We start from the raw sequence: 26,977 nt of genomic DNA, 5'->3' as shown, positions 1-26,977 counted from the left end.
AATCATTAAAACGAATTGTTTTACCCTCTTTCAAGTAATTATTAAAAAAGACCAATGTATCGTGGTCCAAAAAACAAAGGAAGATAGAAATGCATTCTATTTGGGCACGGAAACACTAGAAATATTGACACAACAAAATAAGGTTGAGATGCTAATGTAGGTAAAAGCTCAACTCACTCCTCTATAGAGAAGATCCCACTTGTTCATCAAATAAACTGGTTGATAATATCATGTTCTGGCTAGAAAATCATTTTCTAGGGACTACAAAACTATCTTGTTGGTTGTCTTTGGCGGTTAAATGTTTGAGATGATATTAGGGCTACCTTTAATCTCTCAGATGCAGCAAAACCCTGTGCCTCCATCAGCCCATGTACCCTTTGAGCATCTTGCAGGAACCCACCTGCTAAAAGCCCATTTATAATCCTCTCAAAGTCATCTGGACCCATTTGCTCCTTCTTTGCTTCCAGAAACCCTAAAGCCTGAAGAGCCTTCTTCTCAATCCCTGCTCTCGCATACATGTCACAGAGGCTTACTTGAATCTTAAAAGGAGGCGCCTCACCCAGCTCAGAAATCTTGCCCAACAGCTGCTCAGCTTCATTGATCAACTGCAGCCTCCCCAACCAATCCACAAGAACAGTATAGGTAGCAGGTCCAGGCTCAAAACCATCCTTCTCAAGCTCTAGTAAGAGATTTAAGGCTTTATCTAATAAATTCTTCTTCCCGTATGCTGCAATCATGCTAGCAGTGCATCTATCATCAGGCTTGTGCCCAAGTCTTATCATGTAATCAAAGTTGCTCCTTGCCTGATCAGGGTCACCGGCTTGTCCATAAGCCTCCACAAGCAAGGTACAAGACTCTAAAGTTGGCTGGAATTCTTCTATCCGCATGATGTTCGTAATTTGTCCAGCTCCCCTAACATCACCACATTGGGCAAATGACCGAAGTAATGCTAAGTAAATCTCTTCTGAGCGTTCTATGCCGCTTGTGATCATCATATCAACCAATGACATACCCAACTTGGGTTGGCCAGCATTTACATATGCCATGATCATCGAGTTGTAAACCTTTTTGTCCGGTTGGAATCCATGGCTCCTCAAACTCTCAAATGCTTCCTTAGCACGGTCAAGATTGCCTGCCTTGCTGTACATGTGAACCAGAACTGTGGATGTCACAATATCAGGGACGATACCATTCTCATTCATCTTTTTAAGAATTCTCTCAGCATCTTCCAAGCAATTCTCTTTAGCATGAGCATCAATAAGCTTGGAGTAATCACGAACATTTGTCTGGAAAGATTCTTCACTTAACACAAGTTCTGCTACCTACAAAATAATTCATTCAACATTCACCACATCAAAATAACCAAAACCAAAGTAATAGTCTCCACTAACTGCACTTTGTTTTATATATCTTAAAAGTCTGAAATTCAGGTCTTCATACATATTTCTATATTTAAGATGTAGCACATCCTTTGATGTGCACCATAGCTCGTAGAAACAGAAGTAATACATGAATAAAAAACTTCCAAAAACCAAAAGGTAGTACATAAAACAAAATTGATGCAACAATAAAAAGCTAGATTTGGCTTTCCATATCACATTCATGCTTAAAACTGATGAACAAAATTCATCTCATATTAACATTCAAATCCCAAGCAGTAGTTTCATTCAGATTTGACCATTTACATCTAACCGGAAAAAAAAAAAAATCAAACGAGCCAAGAAAGATTCGTGGTCGTATTAGAATGAAATATTTAGATTTAAGCAGACAAAGCGTAAGGAGACAATTACAAGGCCAGGCAAGTGCAAATAAGTGATTTGGTTTCTCTAAACAGTTCAATACGACCATGTTAAAAGGAAATTAGTTAACCATAAATATTACAAAACCAAGCAAAGATATGGAATGAAGAAATTTTAGGACCAGAATACCTTGAAGTACAATTGAGTATTCTGTTCCCGCAATCTATCGAGCAGATTGATCCAATCAATCCTACTTGGCTGTAGAAGCTCCTTCCACTCAGCCAGCAAAGGAGAAGGGTCTTCCTCCTTTTCTAAAGAAAGGATTTTGTCTGTAATCAACTTGCATTTCCCAGTTATAGGCTTTGGTTCCTCAGGCAAAATCATCTCTCCTCTCTCATGGATCTTCTCGGCCACTTCAGCCCACTTTGGATCTGAAAGATCAAGTCCATAAATCTTGTACTTTATCTTCCCATGTCTCTTTGGAAGAGTGATAACCTTAGGCTTCTCCTCCACCTCGGCACACTCTGCAGCAGCCTTGCCCTCTGCTTTCTCACCCATTTCTTGTGCGTTCGCCTCTTTTCTAAGTCGTTCCAAACCCTCATAAAACTCACTCTCCTCCATTTCCTCGCGCGCCCACTTAAACCTAAGCTCTCGCAGCATATCCCCGCGAATACCAATTTCACCGGCAAACCTACTCATTTCCTTGACTTTGTCGGATTGCAAAAAACCCTTCATTTTCTCCTTCTTCCTTGCTTTTTCCATATCCTCCAAAACCAAATTACTCACTTCCCACACCGTCCTCCACAAATCCTCACTAAAATCCTGAGAAGGAGATGCTGACGCTGATTCAATCATCCGCTCAAGACCGCCCTTTTCCATCTCAGACACAACTTTACCAACAATCATCAATAACATACCATCAATTGTTTTCTTATCACTATCCGGGTAAGCATCAGACATCTTCCCTCGCATTATCCAGACAAATCTAGACAAAAACTCATTCATGTCTCTATCCTCTTCCTCCTCAGAATCGGTTTTCGGGCCAATACTTGAGGCGATTCGTTCGGTTTCTTGATTCGAAAAAATATATCTTCTGAAAGACAAACCGGGTTTTGCGGTTTTAGGGTTTTGGGAGAGAGTGAAGTCATGACTTTTTGGTGAAGTGGAAGGTAAGACTGGGACGCTTATGGTGGATAAATTTCTCTGACAATTAAATGAAACCCCTTTTAACTTTGATAAATTTTTGGTAATTTGCCTAGACAGCAAGTGCTTCAAATTCATTTCCACGAAGAAACAGATAGTCAAAGCCCTCTCAAAAGTGTCTCAGCAACAAAGGGAAAACAAAAAATATATAGATTATATATTTGGGCAAAATAGTAAATGAACTTCCGACAACGAGAGTTTGGAATTGAAATGTGCCTGAAATGGAAATAAAAGTATCAGGGACGAATAATGAACTGACTGTTATTTCAGGGTTTAGTGAATGGAGTGGAGTAGAGATGGAGAGGGACGAGAGTTAGGGTTTTTCTTACTTGATGACTTCGATGGAGACTACTCCATACGACAACGTATTAGCTATTAGGGCACTATCAACTAGTTCACCCCACCTAAGGATGGCAAAAATCCTCACGGGGATGGGTACCCTCGGCGATTTTTCCTATTTGAGGAAGGTACAGGGATAATTTTATACCTAATTTTTTTTTGGGGAGGAAACGAGAAAAATTTTTTACCCAACTTTTTATTCGGGGAGGGGACGGGGATGAGGTGGAATCCCCATCCCCTACCCATTTCCCCATTTTTATTTTTATTTTTATTTTTATTTTTAAAATTACTAATAAATAAATAACAAAATTATAAATATTGTTAAAAATAATAAATATCAAAATAGTTGTATGTTGGGAAAGTGGTCACCCTTTGCCGGGAATTAGTTGAAATTATTAATTGAAGTTTTCATCAACTGTTTATTGCTTTGATTATATTGGTAGTAGTTCTTCTACTAGATCTATAGGGGATTCTTATAAGAAAGCAACCAAATGGATGACAGGTTTTGATAATTATGTAAACAATGGAGATTGTGCAGTTGTTTCAGATGAATTAGATTCATATTTGGATGAGAAAGTTATATCTCGGATGGAAGATTTTAATATTTTGAGTTGGTGGAAGACAAATGCTAATAGGTATCCTACATTAGCTCGAATTGCTAGAGATATTTTGGCAATTCCAATTACAACAGTTGCTTCTGAATCAGCTTTTAACACTAGTGGTAGAGTTGTGAGCTCATACCATAACAAACTTCATCCAAGCACATTGGAGGCCTTAATGTGCTGTCAAAGTTGGTTACGAGCTTACAATAGCGGTATGCGTTTATTTTAATATGATTAATTTAAAATCGAAAATAAAAAAATGTATTAAACTATTAATTATTCGGGTACCGGGGATCCTCGGGGATCCCCTATTATTATTCGGGGAGGGGATGGAGATTCTCTCAAGTAATTTTGACGGGGACGGGGACATATGCAAAACATCGGGGATGGGTATAGGGAGATTGGTCCCCTCCCCCCCCTCCCCATTGCCATTCCTAACCCCACCCAATTAGATTTATTCTTTTTTTGCCCCTTTTTCTGGGTAATTTTGATATCCTCTTAACTTCTAGGAACTAGCTACATAAATCTAATTTCTAAGGGTTGGAAAGGTCATATGAAAATTTTAATTTTCTTTTATTTCTCTTTAATAACAAGACTTAATTATCTCTAAAATGTTCATTGAATTTCTTGATTAAGAAAAGGAAAAGAAAAATAGTCCTCCTATTATACATACACATCCATCAAGCATGAAGAACAAGTTCAAAACTGTGATTTTTGCTGAAACAGGTGTACTTAATAACCAATCTCAATTATATGCGTAGATACGAATGGTAATTTTTTCTAACATCAGAAAGCTCTATGTATACATGACTAAATTGAACTAGAAAATAAGAAAAAAGTTTAATGCTTCCTAGTTACTACAAATGCAGCAGAGAAAAATCTACCCTACATTCCTTGATCATGAAGAATGAAAGCAAAGCTGTGCACGCAGGTTATTGTATTTCTACAACTACGATGGCTGCCCCCCTCATCCGTCAATGAACCGAGTGGGCAACAGGAAATTAGCCATATCTAACTTAGCAGAGGACTAAAGAAAAGCTAATGATTGGAACGTAAAAATCTTGCGATTTTCCTTCCAAGGAATCTAGATGCCACAGAAGATGTCTTGTTATCTGTATGGTGACTGGAAGAGTCGTGTAACATGTCTGCTCTTAAAGTTGAACATTCTGAGGCATTATCTTCTTTACAATGATCCAATAGCATTATCAACTCTTTAGCAGTCTCCTTCCCCCTAGAATTACCATTCACACAAATATCAACTACACATTGAATGATGCTCTCTGTATTGGCCAGCTGACAATACTTGGTGTGCTCATGACATAGAGATAACAGAACATCCACTATATGTTCTTGTTCCTCTCTGGTTCCAGTTTCCAGTAGCTTGCCAATGGAATTGATACATGGATTGCTTTCAGCAACTGCAGCCCTAGCCTCAGATGTGCACAAGGCTTTGATAATCTTGATGCAATAGCTTGACAGTATCGGATCTTCCAAAAGACGCACCAGCTTTGAAGTGCAATCCAAGTATAATATGTGGTAAACAATGTTGTCACCACTGGACAAATTACATAGTATCTTGATAGCAAGCTCACGGGATTCTCTGGTTCCAGTGTCAAGGAATTTTATTATGGAAGGTATAATCCCGGATCCCACAAGTTCAGATGCATAGTTTTGTTGGTGGGATAATACTTCAATGATTTCAAGGGCTTCTTCCATGATTTCAGAATCCAGAAACAATGCAAATGTGCATATTTCATCTTTATGGAAGAGGGGCATTTCATCTCTATGCAAAACAGCTGATTTCGTTAGAACAGAATCAAGTTTTTTTACTTTCCATCAGTTCTTGTAAATAAGAAAAGTAAAACCTCAAAAAGAACAATGGTAGAATTACGAAAAGTAACAAATTGCAATTATAAAGATAATATTCATCCCTCCAGTAACAAATGCCATGGAGCAGAAAACAGAAACAGAAGTGGATGCCTCATAAGAAATCTGGTTTACCAAATATAGAGAAATTATATACTTTAATCTAATAAACTGGCAGTGTCTTTACTAGTTTAATGCAGTTGCAGCACTATAGTTCTTTCACATGTTTAGCATTCTAATATGTTTACTGATTAAAACTATCGATTCCCAGCAAGTTCTATAGTGGTCGCTCTTCAGGAGTTGGTTCCATCATGTTATCTAGTTACCAGATATTACTTTTCAGAACCATTACCTTCACCCTTCGTAGTTTGTACAAACAAATCTAAAAAAAAGAAAAAATTTCTGATCAATAATACATGGCCAAGTGGAAGTAGTACCTGCTTTGACTCAAAATTGCCAAAAGCACCTCAGCTCCATCTTTTTGAGCTTTTGCATCACATAAGTTGTGTGCATCCTTCAGAAACTTTATCAGTGGTTTCACATAGCTATTCAAAAATGCCAAATGACGGGACTGGCCATTGTCTTTCAGTAGCTTTTTAATGTTTTCCACAGCATCACACTGGGAACCCCATGGACGAGAAGCAAGTTTGGAGAGAGAGGTTAAATCAGTGCCATGCCTTATCATAGAAGATTGGTATCTGTGAGAATTTGCATTCTTAAGAGGTGACGCGCAACTTAGACCATCATCAGTCTTGCCATTTGATGGATGTAAATCATGATCTGTATCTGAAGAGGAAAATGACACATTACTAACATGAAGGCATAAATCATCCATGGAGCTGCCAAAGCTAGCAACAGAGCTGGAGGAGGAAGTTTTCCTTGAGGAAAGAAGAGCAGGCATTGGTTGTGAATGTGGCTCTGGAATACTGATTCCATGCTTCAAACACCACTGTGAAATGAGTTCTTTGATTGCCACGTTCGGAGTAACGGACACATTATCCAGCCTCATATGAGTCTTGGGACATGTGGTGTGACCAGCATTAAACCATTTCTGTATCCACACCCGTTCAAATGTCTTTCCAGAAGCGATAACAACAGGATCATACATCAGCCTCAAAGAGATGGAGCATTTGAATTCCTCAGGAGGTTCAAGTACACCAGATTCATTAACTGGGTTCTCATCCCACTCATTTCCCAGTTTTGCTTGTGCCTCAATGGATTGGTGACACGGCTCTTTGGGCACAGCATGTGTGCTCACAGTTTTGTGTTTACAAATTAGTTCCCCATACTTCCTCAAAAGATACAAGAGGCACTTCAAAACCTTCTTCCTGGTTGTATCTGTATCACAAATTTTCTGAAGTAGTCTTTTAATAGATCGTTTCTCTATCAAAAGAGCCAATGGGGATGTAATGTTCAGCCTTAAGGCAGCAAGTTGAAGAGCCTCAAGCTCTAACTGGTTTATGAAACTAGATGCAGAAATGCCGCGATGAAGTAATGCAAGTAGAACCTTCCCAGCCTCATCTTCAGAAGGTTCTAAGGGAAACTTTGCATTCCTAATATCATGAATGATATCAGAAACCTGCAGAAAACAAATTATGCTCAATGCTAATTACCAAGGAAAAAAAAAGTTAAAAAGGTTCAAAGAGAAAAGTCAAGGCGTACAACAATGATAATTGGTAGGGGCAGTAAAAGAATGAGGCAGTTATATCAAAATAAAGCTGAATAAAGCTGCCCAATCCAACTACCAGCATTCAATTTCGAGCAACAGACCTTTGCAGCCAGCAACGATGGAACAATATTTTGAATTTGGCTCAAACACAGCTCCAAAGTGTTCCGCACTCTTTCAAATTTCATCTGTATCCTATCAGCTGTTATTGCCTGAAAACATGAATATGTTATACTATAGGATGTACATTTCTCTGGGGATAAGCTAGAGAATGTAAATTAAGAATCTTGGAAGCATGAAGGCAGCAGCATCAATACCAAAGTACTATAGTGCATAAATTACCAAAACGAAAAAGGCAAAATGTTTGACTTTTGGTACATGAATATCGATTCAAGAAATATTAATGTGCTTGTGAAGTTGTTTTCGGGAAGAAATGCTGAGTAGTGCAGGGCAAAAAGATTATAAGTTGCTAAAATTGTGCATTTAGAATAAAGGGAATAAATCTGTGGCAAGAAAATGCAATCAGTTCAGAAAAATTCATCTTCTGCATACTTGCAGAGCTTTTCAAATTCTAAGACCTAGTCTTTGGAAATATGAGCCTCAACAAGTGATGGTATTACTAAGCAGATGTTTTCACAGAAGAAAAAAAAAAAATCTTTTATCGATATCATACGTACAACTATTATGCATACCAAGTAGAGTTTACTACTCTCGGAACAATACTGAATAAGTAACTTGGATTTATCTACTGCAACATGAAATGAGCAAAGGGCGTGTATCCCTGACGTGCATCCTGGCCCAGCAGATTCAATATCCGAATGTATGTGTGAGATTTTATTAATTAACGTCTTCAGCTCGAGACACATCAAGCGATGCACCTGCATTGTTCCAATTCATCATATAGATATAATATAGTTGCAATAATTTTCATGCCTCAGCTGTCAGCCCCCAGCATCCCCTTCTTTTTCCCCAAGAAAATAAAGTATCGGGAAGCCAGTAAAACATAGCAACATTTATAAATTAGAATCCATAATTTCAAATGTAGTCCTCCATATTTTCAAATGTAAACCTCCAATAATTGGGGTTATTGGCCAAAAACAACAAATACAAACAATTTGAAAAAACTTGTATAGGGCTAATATTATTGTTTCTGTTATACCAAAAGTACGTTAAAGAATTTCCAGCAGCTTTTCCCCTAATTAAGCGTGGACGAGAAACTCTACATCAGGTTGTCATTTTTGTTTTCAAATGCTACACTTATACTGAATACAAAAGGTTACCATAAAATATAAAGCTACTGGATTAACTGAACTCCACTATGAAAGTATGCCATGACTATCATGGTAGAGCAAATGACAAAAATATATAGTTTCTAAGATTAACAAAGAGTCTGATGTTTACCTTCACTGTACAGTAAAATGGAAGTTCCACAGATTCAGCAACATCAGACCCCATCCAATACAAAAGGTGTCCTTAATCTGCACATGTACGTAATCAATTTGAGAGCCTAGAAAGAAGACTTCCATCAGAAAAGTTCAACGAACTCAAGTTTGCTTTGTTCAATCATTATTAGCAGCAACTCGGACGTTTTAGGATTGTCATAGATCGAATCCAGATCAAAATATGAATCTTAGTCAGAGATAACAGCACGACTCCTAGAGTATGTTGTTAAAAGTATTCGGAAGATACCTACTTTTACAATTTTAACTAATAAAACCACTCACACACAGTTATGTAACTTTAAAAATTTGTAATATCCTCTGTCAGACTGTCACAAACCCAATTGCTAATGAATTTAAAAATATTGGCAGAAGTAACCCCAATAGAAAATGGAGACCAAGTTCAAATGAAAACTTCTGTTAGACATGCTCAGACCCTTTATTCTACAAAGTTAAAAAGCCATTATAAAACTTTCGGAATCAATCAAAACTCGCCCAGCAGCAAACACAAAGAACCCAGTACAGAACAGAAACTATGTTGCGACAAGATGGCATCATCACTTACTCAACAAAAAGGGCAGAAACAACTAAGTAACAACGCGGAAGCAAAAATAAAAATAATCTTCTGAAAAAGTTTAGCAGTTGTGCAAGCCACCTCAAGTGAACATGGAGAAGAAAACGAAAATGGAAAACACTATTATTAGTTACTACTAAAGAAAGATCATTTGTATATAAAGTCTCCGTTTCTCAAGTGGAACAAGTCTTCCTTCACAGGTTTGTAACTCGTATGCATGCTTTTTGGCCTTCTCCGAGGGAATAGTGAAAAATGATGTCTCTTTCTGTAAACAAATATCTTCCTGTGCCCGTTGAATCTCAAATTCAAGTCAAGAAAAGATAAATAAAATAAAATACAGAAATGCAATGGTCATCATCCCACCCGTTCCAAACTGTCATAAAGTAATCCAGTATTATGACTAAATTAAAAAAAGAAAAAGAAAAAACTTATTGAAATCATCTCCTAATTGTATAATTTTACAATATTATCATTGTTTTTAAATATAATTTTATTTATATGAATTATATATTAAATAAATTATATAAATAAAATTAAAAAAATTAAGTACTAAAAATAAGAAATATATTTTTTAATGTAAATAAAAAATTAATAATTAATTTTTTTAATTGTTTTTATGCTTTTTATTATTTTAAATAGTTTCAATAAATTTTATATTTTTAAGATAACTTATTAGGTAAATAACTCGTTGGTAACTTATTAGGTAAATAACTCGTTTATCCTTTTTTTCTTTCAAATTTTTAGATGCCTGAAAATTTTTAAAAGAGTTGGACTATTAGCATCCCTTCATTAATATCATGAAACCCTTATCATAGTACAATTATATTTAAGGAAAAATATAAATAGAATTAAACCATTTATATTTTCTTTCTCTCCTCAATTTTATTTTGTTTGTACAATATAAATTTTTTTATTATCATTAAAATAATTTGAATTTAAAAAGTAATCACCTAAGCCAAAATAAAATTCTTGTAATAAACATAACAACTTAATTAAGATACAACATAGTGGAAAAATAAATTAAATAAAATTTTATCCCATTGCAACTAATTTTTTAAGGATTCTCAAACTAATTGTTGAACCCAATGAACCCAAAATTTATAGGTAGGATAAAATTGTATTAAACCCAAAAAAATATTCATTATTTTCTAAGTATAATGTTTTTCTTATTTTTTCTTTTAGATTTTTTTCTTTAGAAATTAAATAATAAAGAAAGTTTGAAAAGAGGAATATAAATATTAAGGTTGACAGAGGGAGAAAATTATTAGAAACTTAAAAATTCATAAATAAAAAGATTGTTCATTTAGAAAAAAAAAAGGTATTTTTGGTATTAAATGAAAAATAATTGGAAAAGGGGTTTCAATAGAATTTTAGAGGGGTGCTAATAGTCTGACTCTTTTTTAAAATACCAGGAAAATAATAAAAAAATGTGGCATATATTAATTTTAGTATAACAAACTGATAGTTTCTCCGTAATATAATATAAGAAAATACTTGGTGTAGAGAAATATGAGAGAATAAAGAAGAAAATGGACCAATGGGCTAAGCTTTGCATTTACAATGTTGAGTGTAAATGTTCGAGCCTCCATAAAAGCTTTATGGAAGTTAATTTCAGTACTCCTTCAATCATCAACATAATTAAGTGGAGACAGTCTTTGCCTTACGAAATGTGAGTGGAGTAGGCACCTCTCGAATATTTGAAAGGATTTAAAGTATCTGGACAAGTGCTTCAGTGTGTCAATATTTGACGGCGATTCCAATTGTGTAGTATGATTGTAAATATTAATTATAATATCTGATATAATGTGAGTAACAATCTATGTATAATATAATTTTAAAAAAAAATGAGTGTGGATGAGTAGAGAGAAAAGACAAATTTCTCTCTTCTTTCTCTCATATTTTTCTACACCTAACTCTCATATTTCTCTGTAACTCTCCCTACTCTATAATATAATCGTTGTGTTCGGTTGCTGACTTGGTGACATTCATAATCATTCGTCAGTCAAAGCCTAGTACGTACGTAATAATGCTAAGGCGCGAGTGATGAAGACCACCGGTTCGTGGAACTAATTAGAAGATTAAAAACAACAAAAGCAACGAGAGATTCCCTGCGACGACTTTAGTTGCATTCGACGACTAGCTTCAGTCCAACAGCGACGTCTGTTTCAGACCGAACAAGAAGAGAGGGGGATCATTATCAAAATTATGGCCCCACGCCACCACATTGTTTGGCTAGCATCATTCTCATCCTATTACTGCTACCGTGACTCTAATGGATTCGTTCATTTGTGCGTATGGAAGATACGATCAACTCAACTTTCGAGTTTCAGTCCCAGTTTATTATCATATAAGGGCATGTTTGGATGTTAGGATTAAGTATAGGATTATATTAATTTTTAAATTAAATATTTATCTCATATTTAGTAAGTTTAGTTGTATACTTGTATTGAATTAAAGGCAACTAAATTTGAATTTAATCCTAAAATTATGAGATTAATAACACTAATTTACACATAGGCTTAGATGGGATAAAATTTAGAGAAAAAATTTCTCATTCATGAGACTTTTATTTATATCTTTTTTTATTTATTTACACCTAACATTAATTAATTAATGATTCACTTAAAATTTATTTTTATTTATTATTTATGATCTAATTAAATTGATACTTTTACTTCTATGGACCCTTGAGAATAATTTTTTATCACTTTTATATTTAATAATTTATCGATAAAATTAACCATTTAATAATTTATTACATTATTTAATTGTACTAAATTTAATAATCACTAATATAATATTTTAAATATTCATGAAAATTAATAATACCATTAATTAATTGATTTTATATCATATTTTTAAATATTCGATAAAAATTAATTAAATATTTAGATTGTTTTATTTATTTTTATTTGATTACTATATTATGACTAGCCAATAACTTATTTACAATACATTTAATTTTCTTATTAATTACTTTTTAAAATTTTTTTAATCATGATTATAAAATTTCTTGAATAATTGATATTTATATTTAAATATCAACTTAAATGCTATTTAATAGTATGTAAATATAATTTAACATAGCCTAATATGATACTATACCAAACATAGGACTATATAATATAATCCAGTCCAATCTTAATAATTAATTCAATTCAATCCTCTATGTCAGAAGTATCCTAAGAGTAGGGCTCTTGACACCCCTCTCATTAGACCCCTTTCCAACTAAATTTACCTATCAGAAGATTTATCTTATTTCTTACTTTTTAAAATAAAAATTTAATTCAACACTTCAATAAATTATTCTTTTAATAGACTTTTTACAACTACCGTATTTTATGATTTATATTTACATTTTACCTCAAATTACCTAAACAACCAAAAATAAATTTATTCATTTCTTATTTTTTGAATGGAAATTCAATTGAGCACTTAAATAAATTATTCTTTTAACAAAAATTTTCACCTGTTCTACTTCATAATTCGTACTTACAGTTTAATTTTAGTCAAAACTTTTTTTTTGTTTTTAAGAAAATTATAAGATTTAGAACAATGGAGGTATAAACTATATAATAAGAAGAAAATAATCTAAGATTTTGAAATTTATATATATCTTATAAATATATATTTTTTTAAGGAAATATTTTTATGAAGAGATGATTAATTCTAATATATGAATATATATTTTATAAATTAAACTTGGGTATTGTATTAATATAATTCTACAGTAGCTTTTTGGGCATGACCATAATAATTTACTCTCTTTCATAGGAGGAGACAGTGAAAACAGAGAAGCAAAAAGAAACTCCAGAAATCTTTGAGGTATTGACGTGACCTGCGAAGGAATATTATTCGGCTCTAGTATAAGTATTTGTTGCACGCATCTAATTTGCGCGCTACTTTTTCCTCCGAAATAAATGGCAACCCCTAAGTTACGTTTTGCGTAACATACAGCTTGGCAAATCTTGAGCATTCAATGTGCCTAAATCTAATCTAACGGACGACATTAAATTAGCGGAAAGTAGTAATAAGCGACACACCAGCTAAACTGGTTGTTTCAAGTGATGGGCTACCCGTCCTTGCCTTTCTCTTACGAATTTAAGTTAAATCTAACCAGCGAAGAACTTAACTTTGAAATCAACGAGGAAGGACCGGTCATCGGAGATGAGGTAGAGGTGGCGACATCCCAAGCAGCATTGATTTGTTGAAACTCAACGAGACACTGATTCACTGCTACGCTGTTACATAATTCGTTCTTGTGATTAAATCTGTAAACAAGTTCTGCCACCTAAATTTGTAAGTTCATCCGCATCAAAAGACCCTTGGCTTGTAGAAAATTCGGTGGCCGATTTTCAGGAGGATGGTCTTGGAGAAGATGAAACTCCTCTTGCTTAACGTTTTGGGTCTTCTTCTTAATTTTTTTTTTCAGACAATTGCAAATATTTGTAATTCATTTCTTTCACTAAGATCCACTACAAAGTCCTCTGATCTTCAATACCCGCTTCTTTAGGGAGATCTTTCACTTAACCAATCACAGTAAAATGTCTCTATTTAAAGTTCAGGAAAGGTACAACCGCCCAAGGGAACATTAAACATAACCAACCACAAGAAAACCCAATTTTCAATTAAATGTTTAAAATTCAACAAATATAAGAAAACATGATTCACTCCTTCAGGAATTGCACCCCTTTTCAATCAATCTTTTGTCCATGCATAGTTCAACCTAAATATGTTATTCAACACATAAAAGCTTCCTTAAGGTGTTGGCATCAAATGGAATATTTGGCTGAAGTTCATCGGTAAGTTGATTACAGGAGACAAAACAAGCATGCCGCAAGCGGGACCAGAGGGCTGGTAATCGACGGTGGTGAAGGAGTGCTGGCACTGTTGGGAGGGAAGGCTAGTGAGCTTAGCAGCGAGATTTTACGAGTCTACGCCTGCCTTTCTTTTCAAAATTTGCATTTGGTCGAGACTTGCGTCAACACGAGAGAGAGATGGGGGGAGGGAGAGAGGCGTCTTCTTAATTTATTATTTAGAATTTAATTGCGAAACGACATCATTTTTCATTTTCCAACCGGCTATAGAAAGTACTTTTTTGGTTGACTCTTTTGGCGATCGGTCTCTAACCGTTTCAGTCGGTTACAATTTCATTAGTTTTACGTACACGTGGCATATTTTTATTGGTTCGCAAGTTAAATCACGGGCTGTATCTTACGCAAAACGTAACTCAGGGGGATCCGAAATAAATACTCTCATCAGAATAAAACTACGCAACGTCATTGGCTGAGCTCTCTTATATCTATTGAATGAATATGCGCCCCCCAACATGCTAAAAATATCATTATCACCTCAAAGAACAAAATTTTACAATTGGACGTGGATCCGATTGGTTGATACGTGACCTCAAATCTTTTATCTTTTGGCACATCCCATCAGCTAATTTGGTCTAAGCACAGCACCCTTCACTACTTTCTTCGATTAGATTAAAAGAAAACATGATTTCTTGGGTTTTTTATTTTTTGCACTTAGGTGACGAAGATTCATTTATTAGTGAAAACCCCCCTTACCGTCAGTTAATTTTTGTGACTGATTGTTAGTGAAAGTTAAAAATTTTAAAATGTCCCTGGTTGGATTTGTACACATCTGAAATATTTGGCGCCAAGTTTATAACAACCATAATATTACTATTATACCCTTAAATATGGATTATTTACAATTGAATTCAACAAATAAAAAGACAATTGTAACCCTAATAATAAATCATATAAACCAAAATACTACTTCAACATCATAATACACCACACTGCAATACCATAAAATAACATAAATAAATGATACATATATTAAAGAAAAAGTTAAAATGTAATAAATACCAAATGCAAACAATATGTTACTATAATAGCAATGTGCAAATCAGCCTAAAACAAGTGAGAAGATAATTCATTAATTACATTACAACATTAAATAATATTCAAGGGTGTTTAGTATTGTTTCTCAAAGTTAGTTTTCTATTTTCAACAAACAATCGTGAAAAAAATAATTTCCGAAACAAATATTTTATAAATGACTAAGTACATCTGGATAAGTTTTTTTTCTCGTATTTCTAAATAAAAGTTGAAAATATTTTTAACAGTTTCTGGACTTATAATATTGTTTGATAACATATGCTATGATAAGAGTATTATTACTTTAAAGTAAACAAATTTACTCCACAGTTCTACAAATCTCATCAAAACCATGTCAATTAACAAGAAATCAAGCACCCACTCGACATTTTTCATTTAGAGTAGTATCAAAACGCTCCAAAATTAGGCCAAAAAAAAAAAATTGTAAGAGACTAACCTTTTATTGGCTTCAACAAAGTGATTTGGATTCCTGGAGCATCGGCGAAATTTAGAGCGATATATAATGCAGGTCTTGTGTTTCTTATTCACTTTACACAAGTAATGGATACTGGAGCTGGCAAAACGGATCATCGGGTCATGTTCGTGTCGTGTCAGCTTCGTGTCGTGTCAAATTTAGGTCGACCCAAACCCGACCCATTTAATAATCGTGTCAAAATATTGAGACCCAAAACCCGACACGGAAAAATAATCGGGTTACCCAATAACCCGTTTAATATCTATATATTGAATAAAAGTTACATCAAATATTTACATACTATCATACATACGTATGTACATACATACATACATAATTTATCGATATTATAAAATATACATATCTACCAATATATTACACATTTATACTATTGAGGTTTTAATTATATATATATATAATATTATATATCAATATTATAAAATATACATGTCTATCAATTTTTACACATTTATACTATTGAAACTCTAAATGTATTTAAAATTTTATAAATAAAACATTGTGTTTATATTCACCCTTTTAAAGAATAAAAAAAAGAAAATTATCTCTAATATTTGAGTTTTAATGATAAGAATATATAAATTATTTTAAAATAGAAAATATAATCGGGTCATTGATCGGATAAATGAGTCAAGAATTTTAACCCAAACCCGACACGGAAAAAAATTGTAATAACTCGGACCCGACCCATTTAATAATCGTGTTAAATTTAACGACTTATACTTATTTATTTATGTCGTGTTCATGTCGGATAATCGGGTCGTATCAAATTTTACTAGCTCTAATGGATACAGCTCTACAACAAAGAAGATTTTTTTACCTTCTAAACAGAGTTCTTAACCGTGCTTGTCAAAAAAGAAAAAGCCACAACCGTGCTTCATAAAAGAGAAAATACCACTTCGAATTGTTTTATAAATTTTGCTTTGTAAATTATGACACAATTTTTCAAATTGATTTGACAACTCACTGGCTCATGTCAACCAAAAAGTGTAAAACTTTTACTTGTCAAATGAAATTACCAAAGTACCCACAACTAACTACTAGAGAACTAACGTTTGCAATTTGTAGGGGGGTTTTCACTAATAAACGAATCTTCACCATCTAAGTGCAAAAAATCCAAAACTCAAGAGAGGAAATTAAAAATTACCCTTTTGTTAACCAATAATTTTCTGTTCTTTCAACGATTCCCCGTGGACCATGTACTACTTTTGTGGACATGGCTGCCGCCACTCTTGAGAAGTCACAGATTCTTCTTGGTCTTTGGCCTTTTAAACCAAAACAAAATTGGAAAAATATAAAGCAACTTGTATGATGTAGGTGTGATTTTTCAAAGTCTTTTGAGTAAATTAAATGAGAAAATGAAGGGACCAAATTGACGTAACTTTCCTTGATGTGGACTTGAGATAATGATAAGGATTCTAAATATCAAAATTTCGGTATCCTTTTTAAAAGATTCCTAATGCATTTACTTTAAAATATCATCAATTGGGATAGGAGGCAACTGTGGATAAAATGTGTTTTATCAGATTCTTGCTGAATAAAGCTCCGCCTGTATGAAACAAAATCGGATTATTATTTTACCAACTGTCATTAGGATTTTAGCATTCTCTACTTTATTTTGTAATGCAAGTGATTAAGGAATATAATACCTCAATCGACTGAAAAATGCATAGGCCTTTCCACATAGAGAAAACCATCAAGGTATATTCACTAAAAAAAAAAAAAATCAATATAGTTCTTTGAGAAATACAATATAAATCACCAGGGGTGTGTGTGTAATATGGCCATTATCATTTACAACGGCCCTATTCCAGTAAAAAGTTCTAATTCCCAAGATTGTGTATTTTACATATAATTTCGTAAATTGAAGCTGAAGCTGATATGAAAAGAAGAAAAAAGTTATAATTATAAAATAAAAATTAATAATATATATTAAATATGACTTTTAAATAATAATTTTGATAAAAATGATAAATATATTATATGTTTTTCGGACTCAACTAGCTTGCAACAGTTGCAAGGTACCACTTGCTTTTTGTTTTTTTTTTGTGGTTTCAATTATTGGTCATTGGATTCAATAAAAAGGTAGATTTAAGGGTAGAGATTCATTTATTTGAATATTAACATTACGCTCCCTGTTATTTATCAAAAACACAAAAGAGTTGAAGAATTAAAACTTTTAGCACATACATCCAAATTGTTTAAAATTTTATGTTGTTTAATTAGTAGCGAGTCTTAAAAAAACTAATATTATATATTTTATTTAAAAATTAATTTTTAATATCATTTATTTATTGAAAAATATTAATTAATATTATATATTCTCATTTCATTTAATACTATTTATTTACAGGCTTATTGTTGTATTTAATCTTTCAAAAAATTAACAAAATTTAAATAAAATAAAATAATCAGTAGCGAGCATTAAAAAATAAATATAATTTTTAATATTAATTTTTTTATTTTATTTAATATTATTTATAGTATTTGTTTTTGTTTTATTTAATGTTATTTAGTTATAGAATTATTATATTTATTCTTTAAAAAATAAATAATATTAAATAAAATAAATAATCAGTTGTGAGTCTTAAAAAAATATAATTGTTAATTAATATTATTTATTTTATTCAGAAGGATAAATTTTTAATATTATTTATTTTATTAAAAATAAATATTTTTTAATATTATTTATTTGATTTTATTTAACGTCATATAGTCATAGACTTATTAGCATATTTATTCTTTCATGAAACTAAATAATTTTAAATAAAATTAAATCATCAGTAATGAGTCTCAAAAAATTAATATTATTTTTAATAATATTTATTTTATTTTATTTTATATTATTTAGTCATAACTTATTATTATATTTATTTTTTGAAATTAAATAATATTAAATAAAATAGAATAAGCAATTGTGAGTCCTAAAAAATAAATATTTTTATTTTATTTAAAAGAATAAATTTTTAATATTTTTATTTTATTATTTAATATTATCTAGTCATAGGCTTATTGTTATATTTATTCTTTTAGAAAGTTAAATAATATTAAATGAAATAAAATTACATTTCAGCAGATCACTAGCCAAAGCACATAAATTTATAAATAAAAAAGTAAATAATATTAAATAAATTAAAATTACATTTTAAAAAGTCACTTGTCAAAACACATAATGTTATAAATAAACTATAAATACAAAAAAAGGTAAGGGGTTAAATGAAATTTGACATCACAAAAGACAAAAATAAGTGGTACCTTGGAGCTGTTGCAAGGTAGCTGAATCCATGTTTTTCACTCATATAAGTGGTGAATTAGATCAATTTAGCTTTTAAAGTACAACAATTATTATTTACCAAATAGTTTTAGTACTGTAATTTTAAAAATACAATTGTTGAATCTCAATACCAAATAAGAATTATAAGATCTGATTGTCAAAAAAAAAAGAAAATTGTAGAATGTGACCCATAACTTGAATATTTTAAATTCAGAGTTTAGGACTGTAACTGATAAATGGTTGTGCAATCAGTATTGTAAGGCCCATTTATGTTTTTATTAAGATCATATTAATAGAGGCAAAGGCGAAGCAAATTTCTTGGTAAATAGAAATAAGAATGGGGATGTTGTCACAGGGCAATATGGTAGTAATTCAAGTGTTTATCCATTGTTCTCAGCTGAAAATTAAACAGCCACAAATGCACCACTTCTTACCCAAAAATCTGATACAGGATCGTTTGACAGAGCAACGGCTAGCTATTGAATCTACTGATACAACCAACCTCTCATAAAATACCAAACTATTCTGGCTATCACTCCACATCTCACAAAGCCAAGAACCCTTTGGAATTTTGCTCATTAATCTCTGTATCCAGAAGCTGATAAAACACCGTCAACAATTGGTGACTCACTAATTTGACGGATAAGCTCGGTTAAAAATTAAAATTAAAAGATGTCGGTACATTAATAATTATTTATTTATTCCTTCCGAATTCTATAGATTTGCGGCCCCTCTCTGAATTTTCCAATGAGCCACAGACCTGGTAACATTCTATTAAATTTTGGTTAATATCCATATTTCAGGTTGATAAATATCTTTGAAGAGAATTGAATTTCTAACTTCTAGTTATCATTCTATGATAGACATTGTCAAAAAGTCATTCATCTCACACTCCACAATTATGGATGTTTAAAGTAGATTTCAATTTTATTTGATGCCAAGTCTGTGATAGATTATATATAAATCTAAACTTTCAATTGGCCCAAAAAAAGAAGAATAATAATAATAATAATAACAACTTGAATGTTGGATCATTAATTCTCAATTAGAAAGAGAATAACCACATGCTCCTTAGAAAAGGGCATATATTACAAGTTGATCTATCAACTGAACAAGTGAAGGAAATCCCTTAGTCCCCACATAAGGGATAAGTAGAATATCTCTCACTGTGGAGTGTGGATTTCTGCGGGTACAAAAAGATGCGGAAAGAAAATTAAATCAATTCATGTTGTATTGGGCATCTATATCGGCATAATATGCCGTTGGGGTGGACTCAATGTTCGGATTGGGATCTAATCACCACCAGCTGGTACAAATTCTCTTAAAAGATATCAATTCACTGGCTGATCAAGTGATGATGATTTATTAAAAAGACAAGAAAAAGACTTTATATATAAAGTAAGACTCTGACACTGGATTCTCTCAATTCCATTGTAAGCTTAATAAAATAAAATTTCGCCAACTTGCATAAGCATAAATGCATAACCCACCACCACCTCTTGTTCCTGCTTATAAGGAGCAGGCTTGCCAAAGCTCTTGCCCATACCAATACCATCCCTTGACATTGGTCAGTCTCTTCTTGCTTGACTGAGTTTGTTAGTTCCCCCTTTCTCAGAGAATATTAATAATAAGAGATCAAAGTATGGCATCAAGCTCTATCGCTTCGTCGCGTCGTGTTGATCAATCCACATGGACACCCGAGCAAAACAAGAAATTCGAAAGGGCACTGGCCGTGTATGACAAGGACACGCCAGACCGGTGGCAAAACGTGGCCAGGGCTGTGGGTGGTGGCAAGTCTCCCGATGATGTCAAGAGGCACTACGATCGCCTTGTTGAGGATCTCATTTTTATAGAATCTGCCCAATTCCCGCTTCCAAATTACAAGAACACTGGCAAGCAACTGCATTGGCATTCTTGCTGATGCGCCAAGGTATTACATGTTTCACTAGTAACTCTTTTTCACATTGCACTGCTAAATTTTCAATGCCTCCAAATTATCTTGCACGCATGAAACACCACAAAAATCACAACAAGGTAATAATTTATGTTAACTTCTGAATACTACTTGAATTGAAGAGACTCTACGTAACTCGTCCACGATGCCTCCGACATGTCATACTCTCTCTCTCTCTCTCTTATTATTATTATTTTTTTCCCTTCCATATATTTTCTGGTTAGCTACACTTCAAACTACACACCGACCTTCGACATCCTCCAATTAATTAATTATTTTATTGGCTTCCATGATGTATCATGTATACCCCATAATCTAAATTGAACTTCCAAAGAGAAAGCCCACATGAAATCTAATCTTGTTTTTTATCACATTCGCACATGCACATGGCCACAATAGATATAGAGCATAAAAGATAAAGTATAAAAGTATTAATTATAAAAACATATGAGACGGAGCAATATATAAGACGGAGCTTCAAGTATAAATAAATTAGAGAATCATCATCTCTTATTGAATCACATTCCTCTCTGTAACACTTCATTAATCCCTAGGCTTTCTCTAAACTAAGGTTCTTGGATCTAGTTGAAACTTCAGGCAGCGACAGTCAGAAGCTATTAAATTCAGAGAAATTTTCACGTCTGCTTAAGATTCTATAATGGCTAATGTTGCATTCTTTTATGCACAGGCTTATGAAGAATCTAAAGCTCTAATGAAATAGTGGAAGGTGCTCAGCCATTTTGTGTCAGAAGATCTGTAAAGAAAGTGTTGACATGCAAGTATTTTAAAAATATATATATACATGTAACGGCTAATGTTATGTATATTGTGGGTTCACTGCTTGCCATTGTAATAATTTTCTAATGGAGGAAATTATTGTGTTTGTGCTTTATAAATTTTACATTTATAATCTAAATGTTTATAGATTAAACAAAAAATAAGCAAAAATGGAGATGCGGGGTATCGATCCCCATACCTCTCGCATGCTAAGCGAGCGCTCTACCATCTGAGCTACATCCCCTCTCATTTGATTTGTGAATTCAGATTATTTATTCTTATCTTGCACTCGTTTATGTTAAACAGAGAGAAATATTATACAATATTTATTAAGTGGGTCCTTCTATCTTACATGCATGTAAGATAGGGTTTAACTTATTAAGTAATTGTGTGGTAAGAGTTACCCATTAATCTCCAAACTTTTCGATGTTGGGAGAGCATGGATAAATTGAATTAGAAAAATTTTGAGATTGAGCGAAAAATAAGACCAATAAAATAGCAAGGATGACACTAGTGATTTGACATGTATTTAGTGATGACTATAATATCGGACAGGCGATAGCTCAGAATAATTCTCAATTTGCATCCAATATAGCTTCGTCTCAAGCACTATAAAAAATACAACACCAATACGATCACCATTTAATTTGTATCATTCTTCAAATAATTTTAAGCAATTGCAAGAATTCAAAGATGGCAAACCCAAGAATTGCTTTGGCAATAGCACTAGTGGCGGTGCTTTTAATCAATGCACACGCAGCGTCAGCAGCAGTAGCAGCCCCAAGTCCCTCCGATGCGCCAATGGGCTCTCCAGCCCCCGCCCCCGCCACCGGCTCATTATTCGATTGGGCCAAAAATAAATTTAGGTAATTTGCATTTTCTCATTTTCATTTTTGTAAAAATTATATGAATTTAATGTGCGGAAGGACTAATGTTTTTTTTTTTTTTAATTTTCTGGGTCAGCGGTTTGTTAAGTAAGAGAAATTTAGCGAAAGCACCCACAGAGACACCAATAGAAGCACAGGCATAAGATTTGGATGATGCCACCCCCAAATCAGATTACCCTGTTGAGGGTCTGCAAGAGAGCTGGATAACTATTATTGATTCCTCCTTCAGACTTCCGTCAATTAGGTCTCTGAAGATTCTATTGTATGGTTAATTATTGTAATTGTTGTTTGAATAAGTGTGTAATTTGATACCATGTATCATTTAGCTATGGCCAGAAACAAAAATGGCTCACAAGTGATTAAGACTGTTTTTATTATACAAGTGACCACATCGTTATAAATCGGTCTTATAATTTATCCATTATTTTAATTACTTAAAAGGAATATTATTAAGTAATGACTCACTGTATATTTTATCTTATATTGTATTAGAGTATGTGTTTTTCTTGTTTTTTATTTTATCCATTACTTTAATAACTCAGGTGATCTCTCATTGAAAAATTATATTCGCATAAAACTTCTCAGGTGTGGATGCCTACATATGGATTTGCTATTACGTCACATCTATTTGTGTTTATTAACGATAATGCCATATAATTTAAGAGTAATAATATAGGTACAAAATCTTGTACAATTTTTTTTTTATATATAAAATGATGTGGTATGATTTAATTGGTTGGATTACATATTTCTTGGACCATATAACTTATTTTTATTCAACCAATTAGTTAACATCAAATCAATTTGTACAAAAGTTTATAATTATATCATCGCTCATAGTTTAATAGCCTACAAAATCTACATTTAAGCATCCACGCCTATGAATAGAAATTCCTTTTGAAGTTTGAATCAATCAATTTCTCAAGTTATCTTCCAATGAAGTCCAATTAAAACCTTGATACATTTCCATAGAAATCTAACCTGAATCAATTTTGTTGTTATATTCGGAAATGTCACTGCAATCACAACTTTTAAGAATTAAATCGATACTAGTCTGTAAGGTATCGGAGGACCCCATGATTGTTTGTTATCTTGACCAAATTAATTAAAGACGAGCTTTGCAAAGGGCCAGCTTTCCCTATGCCTAATCAGATTTCGAGCAAAATGCGTATAGTAGATAAAAGAATATGTACCCTTGAAAGGCATACTTTCTCTAAAAAAAAGAAAAAAACAAAGGATAAAGAGTAGGTGCAGCCGTGCAGGCCTCATTAATATCATGCTCCAGCATTGGAGCCCTTGCTGGAGCCCAATTTCTGCCTTAGAGTTAGTGAAATTAATACATATTATTTTATAATATTTTAAAAAAATTAACAAAAAAATTTAAGAAAAAAAAGAGAGTAATGAATCATTTACTTCATATTTTATTTTAAGAATATAAAATAATAATAGTATAAGAAATTTTTTTAAGAAATATTTGATTATTAATTTTTCATTCACATAGAAATCAATATTTCTATTTTTATTATTTTAATATTTTAATTTTAATTTCAATTTATATGATTTATTCAAATTATAAATTAATGTTAATAAAAGTGTATTTAAAAATAAAAATAATATTATAAAATTATAGTGATATTATAAAAAAAAAAAAAGAGAGTAAATAAGTGATATTGAAACTGACAATCTCCCGTACAAAAAAATTGTTTTTGACAAAGAAAATCATTTTCTGATGGAACAGCAGGCAAATAAGCCTGATTCAGGCTGGCCATGCAATTCAATTTTTCTGCGAAACAACTGATGTTCATGCATATATAGACCCAGAATTTCATGAAACTAGCCTTAATTTTTAACTCACCCATACTTTCAGCGACTCGCCCTTTTCATCCTCATTTTTAGTGTACATTGTTTCATTTTTCTTCCCCTGAAAGCGTTTTCAGAAAGTTAAAAGGCAGCAAGAACCATCCAAATCCAATACTGGATTGATAAATCACTTTCCTTTTCGCCCATAGGACGGTATCACAAAATAGCTATGAGAGGTTATTACTTACTGCAATAATCAGAAAAATAATATAAATAGCGAGGATAAGAGAAACTCACATAAACTAACAAAATAAGAATACTTTGCTTAGAGCTAGCAAATTGATTAAGAGATACACAAGGCTTAAATCTGAATTAAACATGCAAATCATTCAGCATTTAAGTCCTCTAATCTCTATATTGTCTATAATTAATTAATTAATTAATTAATTCTTAGCTCACATATGTATATGGCCGCCTTACACGGGGTCAGCAGCAGGTTCTTGCTTATTCTTGACAATATTGTTCTTGTTATTGTGCATCCAAACTTTGAAGACATGCCTCTTAATTCCAACTTCAGCACAAAACTTGTCAACTTGATCATCGTCTTGCTTCTGAAAGCGCCACCCAACTTTCTCAGCAAACTCCATCATCTTGTCCTTTTGCTCCTGCGTGAACTTGGTTCGGAAGCGCTTCTTTGACAAAACAAAAGGAGGTGGCGGTGGGGGTGCCGCTGGTGGCTGATGCTGTAGCACTCCCTCAGAATGAAGCACATTACTAAGATCTTCACTTGAAGACTCACTAATCCCACCACCAAATGCCACATTCATTGGTGCAACAATTGCACTTGATGGGCTCATCGTGTGCCTGCTTATCGAATACTTCTGATGATGATGATGGTGATGCATCATCGTCGGAGATGGCAACGGTGGAGGAAGCTGCAGTGGATTCAGCATAACAGCCGATCTTCTACCGGTGCTGATCAATTGGGCAGTCTCCCCATCGATCTCTTTGCGGTGAAAGTTTCTGTGGCACTCACAAGCCGCGCATTTCAAGGCTTCCAATGTGCCTTCATCCCCGCTAGGCATGAACTCACCGCACCCATCGAAGATGTTGCCACCAATGCAGGCTGCGTGGTTCTTGAGGCATTCTCGATACCGGATCACGTTAATGGGTGGTTTGGAGTTGGATCCTGCGGAGATTGGTGCAATTGCGGCACCAATCACACTAGTAACTCGATCTGGGTTTGGAGATCTCGCTTGCTGCTGCTGCTGCTGGCGTTGTAAATTATGATCTAGGGTTTGATGAGTATTGAAACTGTACACTGCGGTACCATTGTCATTATTCCCATCTCTTCTTGGAGTTTTTGTTTCGTTTTCTTGCTTAATCTCCATCATCATACTGCTACATACAAACCCCTTAACCCCGACCCTCTCCAATTCTATATACAATTAATGTCCTGATCTGTTACGCTAATAACTATTATTGTGGTGCTGCAGCTGCACCCACCAACCAAATGCCTCCAATTTCAACTGATTTATTTTGAATATATAATAGCAAAAACAAGACATCAATAAAGTTAAAAGGAACAAAAATACTCACAGTCACAGCTGGAGAGAGAGAGAGAGAGACACACACACACACACAAGCAACAGCTAGCAAAGCATCAGCAAGGCAGCAGCAGCTCCAGCTTTATTTATACCCATCAGCAGCAGCATCATCTTCTTCTCCAAAGGCTCTAAATTATAGCAAGAGAGAAATAAAAGAGAAAGCGGGTGTGTGTTGTTGTGAGAACTTTAAAGCTTAGGTTAATGATTTGTGCTTCAGTGCCACCAGCAAGGCAACTACGTATCCAACAAGAGACAACTTGGTTGCTTGTGATGAGGCCGGGGAGATAACTATGAGGGGTCAACTTTTAGAGAGAGAAAAAGAGATATATAAAGATTTATAGGGATTAAGAACTTTTAAATAAAAGAAATAAATTTTTTTTAAAAAAAATTCCGACAACGTCATGTTCGTCCCTCCCCCACGCCCTGCAAAATTGGGACCCAGTATTTCTCAGCTTCATTATTGCTCTTTCCTTATTTCTTATCTTAACCCACTTGATGACCCTAGGGCTAAGCTCCAAAAGGCGACCAAACACTATATGGTTAAACAGTACTCCAGACCACTCCTCACACTCAAACAGCTTTTATGATGCGACGTTGCTTTGAATAACTGATCATCCCTACATTGAACTAAACTCATTCTTGATTTTTTTAGCTTCATTATATGTATAATAATTAATAAAACGTGTAACAGCTAGGCCTTTGCGCGCTAATCAAAACAACATTAGAAGCTCATTACATTTCCATATCTAAGTCCTTTATGTTTGCTGAAATTTCACTTTATATTTACGCATAATTGCATTCGTTACATTTGGTACTTAGATACTAATTTTTACAAGAAGTTCCATAAAAATCCTTAAACTCCATTGAAT

At 33.3% G+C, this 26,977-nt stretch overlaps 4 protein-coding genes and 1 non-coding gene across 6 annotated transcripts; 1 reads left to right on the top strand and 4 right to left on the bottom strand.

Moving 5' to 3' along the window:
• Window positions 1-2: 2 nt before the first annotated feature.
• Window positions 3-3,303, bottom strand: LOC102614427 (protein NUCLEAR FUSION DEFECTIVE 5, mitochondrial). The gene is made up of 2 exons (XM_006473454.4): window positions 1,929-3,303; window positions 3-1,322 (listed from the first exon to the last, which is right to left on the bottom strand). Exons 1-2 carry the CDS (start codon window positions 3,018-3,020, stop codon window positions 270-272), a joined length of 2,145 nt encoding a protein of 714 aa, XP_006473517.2. The 5' UTR covers window positions 3,021-3,303; the 3' UTR covers window positions 3-269.
• A 1,312-nt stretch (window positions 3,304-4,615) lies between these two features.
• On the bottom strand, window positions 4,616-9,683 carry LOC102614144 (U-box domain-containing protein 5-like). Of its 2 annotated transcripts, none has more exons than XM_052440480.1 (6): window positions 9,420-9,683; window positions 8,817-8,893; window positions 8,108-8,293; window positions 7,520-7,627; window positions 6,187-7,328; window positions 4,616-5,666 (listed from the first exon to the last, which is right to left on the bottom strand). In XM_052440480.1, exons 2-6 carry the CDS (start codon window positions 8,868-8,870, stop codon window positions 4,922-4,924), a joined length of 2,235 nt encoding a protein of 744 aa, XP_052296440.1. In that variant the 5' UTR covers window positions 8,871-8,893; window positions 9,420-9,683; the 3' UTR covers window positions 4,616-4,921. The 2 variants fall into 2 exon arrangements, with proteins under 2 accessions (XP_052296440.1, XP_052296441.1); XM_052440481.1 differs by having other exon boundaries at window positions 9,510-9,683.
• A 10,899-nt stretch (window positions 9,684-20,582) lies between these two features.
• On the top strand, window positions 20,583-21,936 carry LOC102613839 (protein RADIALIS-like 6). Its single transcript, XM_006473452.4, has 2 exons — window positions 20,583-21,013; window positions 21,726-21,936. The coding sequence occupies exon 1, from the start codon at window positions 20,726-20,728 to the stop codon at window positions 21,002-21,004; it is 279 nt and encodes a 92-aa protein (XP_006473515.2). The 5' UTR covers window positions 20,583-20,725; the 3' UTR covers window positions 21,005-21,013; window positions 21,726-21,936.
• A 49-nt stretch (window positions 21,937-21,985) lies between these two features.
• Window positions 21,986-22,058, bottom strand: TRNAA-AGC (transfer RNA alanine (anticodon AGC)). The gene has a single exon. It is a non-coding gene; the product is annotated as a tRNA-Ala (tRNA).
• Window positions 22,059-24,794: 2,736 nt separating this feature from the next.
• On the bottom strand, window positions 24,795-26,434 carry LOC102613540 (zinc-finger homeodomain protein 5). The gene is made up of 2 exons (XM_006473451.3): window positions 26,101-26,434; window positions 24,795-25,997 (listed from the first exon to the last, which is right to left on the bottom strand). The coding sequence occupies exon 2, from the start codon at window positions 25,896-25,898 to the stop codon at window positions 24,978-24,980; it is 921 nt and encodes a 306-aa protein (XP_006473514.2). The 5' UTR covers window positions 25,899-25,997; window positions 26,101-26,434; the 3' UTR covers window positions 24,795-24,977.
• Between the last annotated feature and the right edge of the window lie 543 nt (window positions 26,435-26,977).

This window comes from Citrus sinensis, chromosome 5, assembly GCF_022201045.2.
Source record: "Citrus sinensis cultivar Valencia sweet orange chromosome 5, DVS_A1.0, whole genome shotgun sequence".
Classification (NCBI taxonomy): domain Eukaryota; kingdom Viridiplantae; phylum Streptophyta; class Magnoliopsida; order Sapindales; family Rutaceae; genus Citrus; species Citrus sinensis.
This window is presented reverse-complemented; position numbering and strand designations above follow the sequence as displayed.

Coding starts and splice junctions, on each gene's coding strand:
- LOC102614427 (XM_006473454.4), bottom strand. CDS start 3,020: ATGAATTTGAAGCACTTGCTGTCTAGGCAAATTACCAAAAATTTATCA. Junction 1,323..1,928: donor ATACTCAATTGTACTTCAAG/GTATTCTGGTCC, acceptor ATTATTTTGTAG/GTAGCAGAACTTGTGTTAAG.
- LOC102614144 (XM_052440480.1), bottom strand. CDS start 8,870: ATGGGGTCTGATGTTGCTGAATCTGTGGAACTTCCATTTTACTGTACA. Junction 8,294..8,816: donor CATTTTACTGTACAGTGAAG/GTAAACATCAGA, acceptor GGAACAATGCAG/GTGCATCGCTTGATGTGTCT. Junction 7,329..7,519: donor CATCGTTGCTGGCTGCAAAG/GTCTGTTGCTCG, acceptor TGTTTTCTGCAG/GTTTCTGATATCATTCATGA.
- LOC102613839 (XM_006473452.4), top strand. CDS start 20,726: ATGGCATCAAGCTCTATCGCTTCGTCGCGTCGTGTTGATCAATCCACA.
- LOC102613540 (XM_006473451.3), bottom strand. CDS start 25,898: ATGATGATGGAGATTAAGCAAGAAAACGAAACAAAAACTCCAAGAAGA.